The sequence below is a fragment of the Apus apus genome, chromosome 1 (assembly GCF_020740795.1).
Source record: "Apus apus isolate bApuApu2 chromosome 1, bApuApu2.pri.cur, whole genome shotgun sequence".
Classification (NCBI taxonomy): domain Eukaryota; kingdom Metazoa; phylum Chordata; class Aves; order Apodiformes; family Apodidae; genus Apus; species Apus apus.
Genome location: NC_067282.1, coordinates 158,601,510 through 158,614,481, shown reverse-complemented (window position 1 = coordinate 158,614,481; position 12,972 = coordinate 158,601,510). Strand labels below are relative to the sequence as shown.

The window sequence follows — 12,972 nt, the reverse complement described above, 5'->3', positions numbered from 1 at the left end:
AGAAGTTTGCTATTTTTATAAGAAATGTGCTCCCTTAAGAAATGTGCTGGTGCTACCTACGAGGAAACTGCGGGGGAAGCTTCTATCGCGAGTAGCAACTTGCTCAGATTTGGATCAAAAAGCAAAAAATACTATATTGACAATCACAATATCTTATTTGAAAATCATTCTAGTTTTATAAGCAGTTTACAAATGCCCTTTCAGAAGACATTAAAATGTGTCACAAAAAGTTAGTACACGCAGCAGCTCTCCTAAATATAGGAAAATTAACATCTCTCAAAAATACATTGTAACAACATACATGAATCATGAGATTTCAAATGTTACTGATGATCAAAACCAACATTGGTACCTTCAAAGCATCTACAGGGAGGAGAAAAACCCCACCTACACTGGAAGAATTTTCTTAATTATTTTTATGCTATAACTAGCTTCCAATAGGACAGAGGTGAAGCTTACTGGTCCCCATTTAACTATTTAAAATTAAAATTTTGGCTGCACAAAAGTCAGTAAGGCCAGAATTCTATCCAGAATGCAAGCCAGCATAAATTAGGTGAGGTACGTTCCCTAATGACACGCAAACACAATCTTCAGAAAAGGTTAGAAATTTAGCATTTCACATGGAAAATAAAAATGTCTAAACTAACCAAAAAGAAAATTCAAATTAGGTGGCATGGTGTATGATTGTCTCTCACTTGAATTTAGACAACAGTGGAAAACAGACAATTTTTAATAGCTCTTTTTGAGTTTGTGGTCTGCTGAAACATGATAACACATGCACAATCTGTAGTTGGCCTGCAAAAGGTCATCAGACAATATGTTCCTAAGTACAATGATGGGCTATATTTTAAATGTACATGAGGTCCACACCTGCCTTTGAAAAGCTATATGGTCCTTCAGGTTCAAAAAAATAAAAATAAAAAATTAAGTGCCCTCTTTCCCCCTCCCAAGGTCTACTGCTACAGGTCTTACTAGCTATCTCATCAGTCCAGCATCTGGCATTATTTAGAGTCTCTCAAACTTAAGCCTCAACTTTCCCCTGCCCTCTCTCCTCATTACATCAGCTCTGGGCAGCATGAGCTCCAGACACTTTTCTTGCTTTGTGACCCTCTGGGTCACCAAGGCTGTGACTGGGCAGAGTTATGACAAGAAACTGAAAGGAGATACAGGGTGATGGCTGTGATGGGGGAAGGCTGAGAACTAAATGCAAGGGAGTTAAAAAACAGATGGCTTTATTCATATGGAAATGTTCTGGTTTACATCCTCTGTGCAGACTAGTGACACATGGGTTAACTACCAGCTGCATCTTATGGGTTTTCCTGACCCTAGGGCATTGCTTAACACTGAAATGATACATGGAATTACAATGGCAAGAGCTCAAACGAGGCATTCTGAAGAGCTTCATGCAAAATGCATCATCATATTATGATAATAATCTCCTCCCCCCTCAAATCACATGCACACACAATATACTGCGTGTACTTTGCTCTGGGATGAAACCAGAATTTTGTCTGAATGTTATACAGCAAAGAAAAGCAGTTTTGTCTGCAGTGTAATCAACAATCCAGGCTTTTCCCTGACCAAACAACAAAAGGAGAGCAGGGAGCCAGGTTTGAGCACCAGTAGATAAGACAGGAATGTCATTTGTGTTAAGAGCATTTATTTAACTTCCAGATATAGCATTCAAAGCATCTGCAGGATGTTTTCCATATACAGAAAATCTGGGTTTTAGACTGGCTTGATCCAAAGTCTATCAGCTTCGTCAGGCTTTGGATCACGCCATGGAAGTCTCCATCATTAAAACAACCAACCAAAACTTCATCACCCCTTCTGTCCCCTTCCACAACTGAGTAAATGGAGGACGCCCTGCAGAGAGGAAACGCAGGGAAGAAAGATAAAGTAAAGCTTTGGTACGATGCAAACCAGCCTGCTAAACAACAAAAGAGCTACACTTCAACACTTTTTTTTTTCCCCCCTCTTTTTCTTTCTGAGTTATCAACTCTTCACCACAGAAGCAGTACAATGCATTTGTCGCTGTAATCATATTAAGATTTATTTTTAACCTGGCAGTGGGTGTGAAGTAACTGTCATACCAAGTTCATCTTGAGATAAACTTAAGAGCTGAAGGCAGAGAGAACATGCCTGAGGAGTGGGGGTAGGAAAAGTCAAACAAACGTACAAGGTTAGAGTTAACAGTGTTTACACTTGAAGGTACTGGCCTTCTGAGAAAGTAATTTCTTACCCAAAAGGACAAAACATAGGTCTGTTTTAATTACCAAACATAAAATATGTTAACTTAAAAAGTAAGCCCTGAAATTTCACTCAAAATGGTGGAAGGTATTCAGAAAATAACAACTTTTTTAGACAAGTAGGTGAGTGACTCAGAAATGAGAAACTGCAGTAATTTCATGCATTAGAACTTAACTCCTTCTAAAATAAAATCTTTTCACTGATAAATAAAACCAGAATTATTCTTGCAAATAATATACATATTGCTCTGATTTATACATATACCTGCAAGAAGTGATTAATATTGCAAACATGTTTAGCATATGGTACTATACTGCACTACTTTCATCAGTCTGTTCAAAGACAGTCACCGGAGTTGTCCTAGAAATCATTCTTTTTGAAGCAATGTAGCAATCCATTACAGCAAATTTAAAGACAGAAATTTATAATTTAAAATGAGCCTTTCAAATATTACAATCTTACTCATAAAACACCCAAAACAACAACTTGCCACGCTTTAGAATTAATGTGCTTATTTCAGTGGAAAACACCACTTGCAACTCTAGACTAAAGTTTCACATGCTGCACAACAGAAAACAAGATCATGTTAATTATAATGAATCATCCCAGCTTCTTACCAGGACAATTTTTCCTTTTAAGAAGGGGGGAGGCTGTTGTACACTTTCTGAAATGCTGGTTTACAGTCTGTAGTTCTACATTGTATTTAGGTCCAATAATAATATTTTGATAACAGTTTTACTGCTTAGGCAAATGCAATTGTCTTCATACAGCTACTTTAAGAGGACAGCACTCATCATCATCCCTAGAACGCACATTCTTTCCAAGCCAGAAACAGTCTTAGTTTATTACAGAGTAAGACCGCATCCCACTGGGTACTTGTTCATATAAAAATCTAGTTTAGGCAGTTTTAAAGGCTTCTGAATACATACTGTTGCCAAATGACTGCGTGATAAGACATTTGAAAATGTTTAGGGAATGTTATTGATTCTTTTAGCACACACTGCCTCTAAAGCTGTTCAGCTTCTAAACAGTGTCTGAGGAGGATACCACTATAGCTGCTTTCGTTTCCTCCCACCCCTCCTTCAATGCAGCTTCCTGAAATAGGTAAAGGGCCACCATATCTGAAATAATTCTGACCCTGCTGTGGATAATTTGTGATCAGCCCATGCACCTCCCCTCCGCAAAGGCCCTGACTCACAACCCCTCTCAAGTTCTTTCCACCGGAGGATTCCCAGAGCTCAGCAAAGCAGCGATCTGTCCGTGTCAGACTAGAGCGCAAAGGAACAAGTTTAGCTGTAAATCAAAATAGGTACTGACCAGACAAAACCCTTGCTCTGCTGCCGACTGGGTTAAGTGCACTTTCAGGTATCTAATAGCTTAATGGGGGTGATTTCAAATGGGTGAAATTAAAACTTCTTGTGAATTTAACTGGAAGAGAAGGAACTAAATGCAGTCACGTATTTTACTCCTAAGGCTTCAACCAATATTCATCTTGGATCTGTTCCCCTAGAACATACCATCAGCAAAGCAAAAATAAGCCATAATCCCTTCTGCTGAGGTACAACTCCCAGCAAAATACACCTGCAGATAGCTCAAATATCAGTTTAATTTAAGGGAAAAAAAATATGTTTGCACTTGGATGTTTTTCAAGGAACACACACGCATGCATCCTACGTGGGGGGAGGAGGGAAGGAGAGGAAGTTTCATGCTCTGGGGAACAGCCGGGCTGCTACATGTGACAAACTGTAAACATGACTGCAAGGAGTACAGCTACAGAAGAGTTCACAAATACATTATTAAAATACAAATAGGAAGTCTTAACTAACTAGACTACTAGCTGTAGACTGTTAAACTATATCAATGATAGTTAAGAAAGGCCATGGGTAAGTGTGGATTGTGACATTTTCAAACATATGAGATTGCTCCTGGAAAGCTGCCAAGGAGTTCCACACCTTTTTTCTGAGGCAGTAAAATACTCTGCAAGTCTTTAGCAATATAATATAGTTAATTTTTTACAATAATCAATTATTTGACAGAGGCATGTTCCCAGAATGTTATTTCAAGGAATAGGCTGGATAGTACACCAATGTTTCCTTCCAAACCAAAACTGTTTTATTAGCTTTTTTAATAAGATGGCTACATCTGCAATTCATTACCAAACACCTCAATCAGCAAGTTTAAAGCACTTCATAGACTAAAAATTCATCAACATATTCAACACAGACTGCTCAAATATTAAAGTTTTACAGTTGGAGAAAAAGGACTTGGAAGTTGAGAGAACTTTTCACAGCCAAACAGTAGTAGATCATCAATTTTATGCCAGGACCAGAGGTCAGGACTTCCTTTGCTCCAAAACCCATAGTTATTTTATTATTCAGTGCCCACTACAGTCTTTTTCCAAATCTACTATGAATTCTTTTTCATAACATTTGACTAAAATATATAAAAAGTCTTACATTTACCATATATAGTTTATATATAGATATAATTTTGCAAGTGTTTTCTGAAAATTGAAACATTTAAACAGAACTTCCCACTCTTCTAAGTGCCTCTGGAAAGATACACAATAGGGGAAAAAAAAAAAAAGGCAGCATGACTTCTTATCTGCTTTGTCCAGTAAGAGGCTGATCTCATGGCTGCAGAAAAGTTACAGGTGCCTCCTGACAACCTCCTACTTGCTCTCAGAGTCCTAATAAGGACAGAACTGAGGTGTAAGTCAGAAGTACAGACCTACAGGCCCAGGCAAAAGCCTGCAAGCCTAAGGTTTTCTTCACTCACACAGCACGAAGTTACACACTAAGCCCTGCAGTGGAAGGAGCTATCCCAAAAAACGCATGTTGCTTCACTGGACTAGAAGCCTCACTGCCCACACCTTGACAGGAGGGGGAATATTAAATAAAAAAGGATGGCAGAACCAAAAGAGTGGTGGGTTTTAGCAAATGAACAAAATTAGGAACAAAAAAGGATAGCAGAGAAGCCAGGCAGCTCGGCCTTAAAGCAACAGCTGCTGAAGTCCTCTCATTTGTGCAAATCAAACCATTTCCATAGAATGCCACAACAAAAGAGTACAAATGGCACAATCCTGCCTTGCTCCTTTTTCAGGAATGCCAGGTGTTTTTTTAGCACACAGCACCTCACATAGCAGTGACAAACTTACTTGTGTTTTACATCCAGTTCATGGCTCCTTTTTGTCTTGCAAGTGCCCTCAGGGAAGAAATAGCACTTCTCACATATTCTAAACCCTTGGTTTAGATGAACCATCTCACAAAGATACATATAGATAAGTTGGTCTGAATTAAGCCTCTTTGTTTGCAGGAGTTTCTGACAGCATTTTACTGGAATCTCTAAAAGAGTATTACAATAGTTAACAGAAATTCAGAGAACTCAAGATTACAACTCATGTCTGATTCCTCATTCAAGCAATGCCATTCAACCAGAGTGTTTCAGAGACAGTGTGCAGAGCCAGTGAAGTCCCTCATCTCTGTTATGATCAGCTTATTTTGTATTACAGAAGTGTCCCCAAGTGTTTATAATTTTCTAGATAATTTCGGTCGTCTGTCTTCAACAGAAGCAGCCATGTGTACTTAAAAAGTGTGACAGTGTCCCAACAGGCAGACACCTTAGTATCTTGGAACAGTTGCTCTAACTAACTAGACTTTGTCAATGCAAAATAAGAAAATTCTAACAAAAAATTCAGTGGTACTTGTAATGAGCTAGCAATGACACTCCCACCTTCTCAACTGCTCTACACTCCACTTCAAATGCATGAAGCAATTAAAAACCTTTTCCTTACATCCATAGTCCAGTTCCTGGGCTGTATTAAGAGCCCTGAGCTTCATTAACGGGCATTTACTCTTTGGAAAACCACTGATAAAGAGTTCAGAAGGTGTAATGGAGCCTCACCTGACCAGCCGAATCTTTACTATGCGTAGAACAGCCCAGCCTGGGGAGAAACTGTTTTAATTCAAAAAATCTGTCAGAGATTGCTTTGCTGACAGTAATGTGACACTGAAGCCAGTAAGCCAAAGCAGTTCACAGTGCATGTGAAATTAAAAGGATGTTTCATCAATGTTTAAATATTATCCATAAGAAATATATTATGAAATAAACAGATTTAATAATGTCTGTGATAAACATTTGCGAATTCTCCAGGATAGCACTCTGTGGAAATAAAAAAAATGTGTTTCTGCAACCATGATCAGATATGGCAATTTTTATTTAGTGAAGAATGCACACACACACAGAGCCTCAAAACTGGTGCCCACTCTGACAAGGACACTCACCACAGTTCACGCTGCAGGCCAACAGAGAAGTTGAGGACAAATCATTTCCTTGACTCCAAGCCTAACATCCTCTCTGTTAGGCCAAGCTGAACACATGTCAATTGTTATTGCTAGCCAACAAAAACATTTTTAAGGGTTTGTATTTGGCAGCTAGAATCTAGCATACTGTCATGAATAGAGCTGTGAGTTCTCCATTAAAACAAAGCAAAGCTCATCCTACAACGTGCACATTTACACCGTGAGAACAACCTTAGGTTTACCCCAGAAACTTCCTAAACTCCCTACTATTTTCCCTCTCCCACATTCTTAATCTGGTTGCCTGCATCCTCCTCACCGATGACCAGTACTTCCAGTAATGCATCTTACCTAAAGAACTGCTACACTGAAGAGAAAAAACATCTTTAAGACATCAGTTATATGCCTGAAAAATATTATAATTAAAAATCATACGGCTTTAAGTTTGCCTATGCTCATTAAGACTATTTCCTCAATAAGTATTGAAGCTTGAGTTCTGTACTAGAAACCACGTTGAATATAAATTATACATTGGCTGCAACTGCCTGACCCAGCTTTTTAAAACCAAGCTCGAACAGAATCAGGAAATCAATTACTAAAATGGAAGGCAACAGAGGAATCAGAAAGTGGTGTGGTAAGTTTTTTGTAAGATCTCCATATTGCAGGACTATATACATCCATCTATTAGATATTAGAGCCTTTGTTCCCAGTTTCACAGAACACACTCTCAAGAGACCAAGATAAACCAACACATCTGTTTGCAATATAACCACTTCTTTTGCCCAAGGAAAAAAAAAATTGCTAAAAAAGCACTTAATAAATGGTACAAACACATATCACTTAGAAGTCGACAGAAAACATATCAAACAAAGCTAGAGAAAGCTAAATTCTTCATTAATTTGCTATTATCACCTTCAACACAGCATATTTAACAGATGACTGGTCTGTCTAAGCAAGGATTAAATACTTAAACCTTGCTGGGACAACACATCACACGTACTGCAATCACAGCTGATAGCAGAAAGCAAGCATCTGTCCCAGAACTGCAGCCCATAAAAATAGGCTGCCATGGTGATGATGCACCATTAGAGCTAATTAGTTGGATTACCTACAGAATGTGTATCTTTATGTACCATTCCTAAATGTAAATTGTTTCTGCCTCCTCCAGCTACTTCAAAAGTTATTCTAACCGAGAATTTTATTTTGGGTGCTATCTTACATGCTGGCTTATAAATACTACGCTGATTAACATAAATGGATATATATTCCATTTTCAATAATCAAGCAATACACCCACACAGCTGGAAGACTGCATACATTAATTAAGGAGATGCAGAAGTAACCACCAAAATATTAATTAATTATATAAAATCTGAAACTTTAAAGTTCTGCTTAATTAATTTTTATATTCTGAATATGCAGACACAGCAGCATTCACTACAATAAAGCTTAAACAAAGAACTTTAACAGATTAAACAAACAGAAGAGGAAACTTCTTTTTTTTGAGTACTTACAATGTGTAAGAGCTTTAACACATCCACAAACCTATCAGAAAAGCAAGAAAAAGCAAATAATTACATTTTAATTCCCCAATTAAAATAATTTGAGTAGCTGTTCAGTTTAGCATTGATACTTACACTTTCTCTGAGCTCATGATCTCCTTGGCAATGTGGTAAACCTTTGTTTTCTTTCCAGCTGCCTTACTCTGCAAACAAAATTAGATGTTATACTATACACCTACTAAAACTCTTGTAAAGATAATTTCCAGCAAGTAGCTCCTCAAATCCATGGTAATTATTCAATAGTTATGTCTAATAAAATGTCGTACAGTGCTTTGAAATCTCTAGGCTTTGAAATCTTCCAGCTTTTCAGGATCTGTAAGAAAATCAATTTAGCTTGTAGCCTGAAATAATATTAGCTAAGAGTAGTTTTTTATAACACTATCAGCCTTTGTATTTTAATTATTACAGGAAGCACTGAAGCCCATAATGAAGCAAGCCCGAGAAAGCAACAATTATTGTTTAGCAAAAGTAGTAAAGTACAGATAGTATTTCTGTATTATTTCATTTTTTTTCTCATTAATACAGCAGTAGTGTTTGCAGTATACTCAAATGGGTTTCAGGAACACCTTAAAAGAAATACACATTTTTCTTTACTGAAAAAAAGAAAATGAAAGGAGAAAAATACTACACTGAAAAGTCAGCTTCTGACCATCTACTAAAGGAGTTGCTGAAAAAAATAGCAGCTGTACTGCAAAGCTGTAGACGTGTGAGCCTTGTTATCACCCTGAAACACTGAGGAGATTGTGATGTTTTTTACGTCCACACATTTGGCTGCCAAAAAAATCAATGCTACTGTCCAACATCAGTTATAAGGAACAGGTATAGCAAAGCAAAAGGGGGTATGTATTCTATGGAGTGTAACTCCCGTGTATAATTTCCCTCAGATAAAACACCTTCCTCCGTAACAGCTCTCAAGGTTTGCCATATGCTGCTCTCCTGCCAGCTGCCACCACATCTATTAGATATTCAGGCTTTTGTTTCAATGGGCTGCAAAGAAAGAGTGTGGATGAGGAGCACTAAAACATCAGAGGATATACAATGCATGGGATGGAAGTCCCGAGGAGACTGTCTTTAGTACAGTAGCATAATAAAAGCATTGAACAATTTCTCCAGAAAAGCAGATATTGGTGGCATTGCATATATGAACCTTTGGTTCATAACCACTTATGTTGCAAGATTCAACTGGAGCTCAGGTGTTTTCCAACCCTATAAACAAGTCTCAAGTGCTAGAAATCATACCATGGAACCGAATAGATTCATAGGTTGGTTTTAATGGTATTGCTATATTAAAAATAAAGTGAATTTTTTTAAATTTTAATTGGCACAGTGCCAAATTACTAAAATAAAATTATTTTTCTACATTTGATAATTTGGTGTTGCAGGAAATATATGCAAAATACATTATTTATTTTATATAATATAGTTACTTCCACATAGAGCTGGAATTTTACTTCTAAAAATGTAACTGATTTTAAATAAACACTTTGATCCACCCAGTGAGGGTCATTTGGATTCAGGTGATAAAATAACACCCATCGTCAGGCCTCTGTTCCTTTTTAGAAAGCACAGCTGACACACTGTCTGCAAGACTGAATTCACAAGCAACTCAATTATGCAGAGCAAGGTATCTGCCATCACTGTAGATGTGATGGTTGCAAATGAGATGAAAATGAGTATTTTGAGACCAAGATGCTACTGCTAAACAATTACAGAACTAAATATCAGAATCTGTTTTCAGCCCCATTTTAAAGACTTTTCACATAGCACTTCAGATTCTCTTCACCAGCTGGCACCAAAAAGGTCACTTGGCATTTTCTCAGCCAGAGATACTCAGGGCCTCAGAGAATCTGTAATGGGAGATCCAATGGGATACAAATTGGGCTCTTCACACAGGGCATTGGGAAGAAACCTTCTAACTCCCCAAATGGATGCAAAGCATCAAGACAGCCAGATGCTGGTGGTAAGGAAAAATAAAAACAAGCCCAGCTGATGACCGAGGCAGAGCCTGCTTCATTCTTCCCTGCAGCTGCTCCCCGTCTTAGGAAGTTGGTTGTTAATCCCCAGCTGCCGGCCACACGTGCCGCAGGCGGCTGAAGCAAACTGACCAGCTGATGCTGCACAGCAAGTGCTGAATTACACCCTGAAACCTGCCCAAGGAGCCTCCTAACAGGGACACGTTCCTGTAAAACTCTCTCATGAAAGATTAAGGGCATTTCTAAGACATTCAAGGTAAGTTAGCCTCTGTACGGGTACAGTCCTGCATAATTTAACAGGAACAAGCTCTTCCCTCAAACTCTCTTTCCTTCTCCAGATTTATTCCTCTCAAATTTGGTTAAATGACATTTGGGTCCCATACATCATCATCAAGTCTTCTCCTCCACCACTAAAAAGTCACTTTGTTGTGTTTGTTTGGTTTCTTCGGTTTTGTTTGTTTGGGTTTTTTTTTTTTTTTTAATTATTATTCATTTTAAAGGAAAGGAAGCAAATATAACTACTATCAAAGGAAACAGAGCTACCAGGACCAGTGCCAAGATGAGGCACTGACGTATGGGGCAGGCTTGTGTCAGGGCATCTAGGACTGAGAAGTAAGGAAGTGGATTTCCCCAAGGAGAGGGATACAATCCCCAGAACTTAATATCATTCTAAGCAGTTAGCACTGTCTTACTGCTCCTCATTTGAAGAGGAAATAAGGTTAAAATAGGTGAAATAATTTCAAGCTGGCACTCACAGAAGCTAGCAGAAGGTCAGATCTCAACCACAACGGTCAAGCATGGCTTACTCTCCTCCAAGGGCCAGAGAGGTGGCTCTGCAATCCTATAGTGACAGGTCCCTTGCACACACCAATAGTCTCCCCAGCTCCAGTGGAGTGAGTTAAGGAACTTAAATACTGAAAGGCAGGTTGAGTCTTTGTGTTTCATACCATTGGAGGGGAAGAATAAAAAACTGGTTCAGTCATCTGTCCCCTGTGCACCAAGCAGTGATTTGGCTGGTGTAGTTAGTATGCAAAACATGCAAGAAAGCTGCCTGCATAGGAATGGTTACTGGGACACAGCCTTTGCTGCATGGCCAAGACCCCTGAAATACGACCATCCAGGCAAAACCACAGGTTCCGAGAGATTTTTCAGAAGGAACTTTTTAGACCTCGTAGCCTTTTCCTGGCACCTTTCCTTGGGCTTCACCAAGGCTGACATATCGAAGGTTGATTTTTAAATGATCAGTGCACAATAGTACACTCTGCCCTCTAGCATCTGTAAGGCATAGAAAGCCTTGTTAAAAGGTATTTACAAGTCTCAAAAGTGAAGATCTTTAAACATATATCTGTGCATGTAGCTCTATTAGAGAGGCACAGTAGGCAGGTCTATGGCTCCACAACTCAGTGAAAGGTCCACAACAAATATGCCAAGCAACACATACCTTCTAGTGGGATATTTCTAAACTGGACCTCTCCATATCAGGCTAATGTGCACATATGAAATTGAAATTTTTAGGAAAAAAAACAACAACTAATCAATAAGAATGATGAAAATAAATACATAAAGTTATATTGACTCAATGCCTTTTAGTTTACTGCTTACAAAATAGTGCAAGAGTGAGAAAAAGCTCCAGAAGAAAAAAAACAAACCTGTTTATCATCTTGAGGATCAGGCTCCCCTTTGCTGGAATCAGAATTTGTGTCATCATCTTCATCAGAACTGTTCATGATATCTTCTTCATCTGACTGAAGATCTCCCATTACCACATTAGGATGGTCACGGTGTTCTTCTAAGGACCTAAAATTAAAATATGCATAGTAAATAAACGTATCATACTTTATTTATGTAAAGAGCTCTCTGTTTTGCCAAGTAGACCATTTATTGTGGGGCATCAGAAACACTGAAAGCAGTAGTGGGCAATCTGAAAATGATGACAATGACTGCTTTTCCACAGTAGATTCATGACTCTTCAGTGTTCTATCTATGCTGGTATTGATACAATGCTTGCGGACAGGAAGCAAAATCCACAGTCCCTTGGCAGTATTTATGTTATTCTTGTCCATCAGAGTTTGCCTGACATCAAAGTGTGATAAATCCATTCCCTTATTGATACGTGAATGTATAGTGTGACATTTGTACTGTGTGCCAGAAGGATAAGCCATGTTGCTCTCCACTACCTCATACCATCAGGATTTGTTCCAGATAGGATATTCACACTGGTGCTTTGTCTGAAATTTTAGCTCCATGTGTGTATATATAGGGTTGTTTCTCAGTGCATAGCCTAAACAACTGTGTCAGGGATGGCAATATTGTAACTGTGTTGTCCAATAATTCTCCTTAAGAACAAGAAAGCAGAACCTTTTGTGATTAACAACTCCCATCCCCCAGAGATACACACCTCCCAGGTAGCTGTCAAGCCTATAAAATAAAACTTTGTTCTGCTGCTGTACAATGATTAGAGAGGTCTCTCTTCATTAGCTTCAGACTTATTTGCAATACAGAAATTGCACAAGACAGGCACACAGCCTTTTCCTCTACCTATCCTTGACAACAAATGCAATCCTAGAAGAAAATAAAAAAGGGGGTAGAGAAAGATAAAGAAGAAAACAGAGACTAGAGGAAATAGACGCTGATGTTTTGGTAAAGTTACATAGAAACACAGCCAAACCCTGGGCCCCTACTTTTTTTCCTTAAAAATATCTGATAATCACCAATTACACTAAAACTGGGCTTAAGTCACATAATGTGTGTTCGATGCCTGCAAAAAGATGCTGGAATGCCACAGCTGGCATATCACATTACTGTGACATGAGCCAAAAGTAATTAGCTAACATACAAACAAAAAAAAGAAATCCAGAAGCCCTTGTCCCCAAGCTGTTGCAGCCAGCA

At 38.5% G+C, this 12,972-nt stretch overlaps 1 protein-coding gene across 6 annotated transcripts in view; it reads right to left on the bottom strand.

The window, feature by feature from the left end:
* FGD6 (FYVE, RhoGEF and PH domain containing 6) overlaps positions 1 to 12,972 on the bottom strand; it is a 73,097-nt gene that overhangs the window by 33,235 nt on the left and 26,890 nt on the right. For all 6 annotated transcript variants that reach the window (XR_007890707.1, XR_007890705.1, XR_007890706.1 and 3 more), the window contains exons 3-5: positions 11,733 to 11,880; positions 8,186 to 8,253; positions 8,063 to 8,093 (exon numbers count right to left, since the gene is read on the bottom strand). Coding sequence is in view for 3 of the 6 variants with exons in the window: in XM_051630675.1 (XP_051486635.1) it covers positions 8,063 to 8,093; positions 8,186 to 8,253; positions 11,733 to 11,880 (247 nt within the window). In the remaining 3 variants the exon portion in view is untranslated. The remainder of the gene's footprint in view (positions 1 to 8,062; positions 8,094 to 8,185; positions 8,254 to 11,732; positions 11,881 to 12,972) is intronic.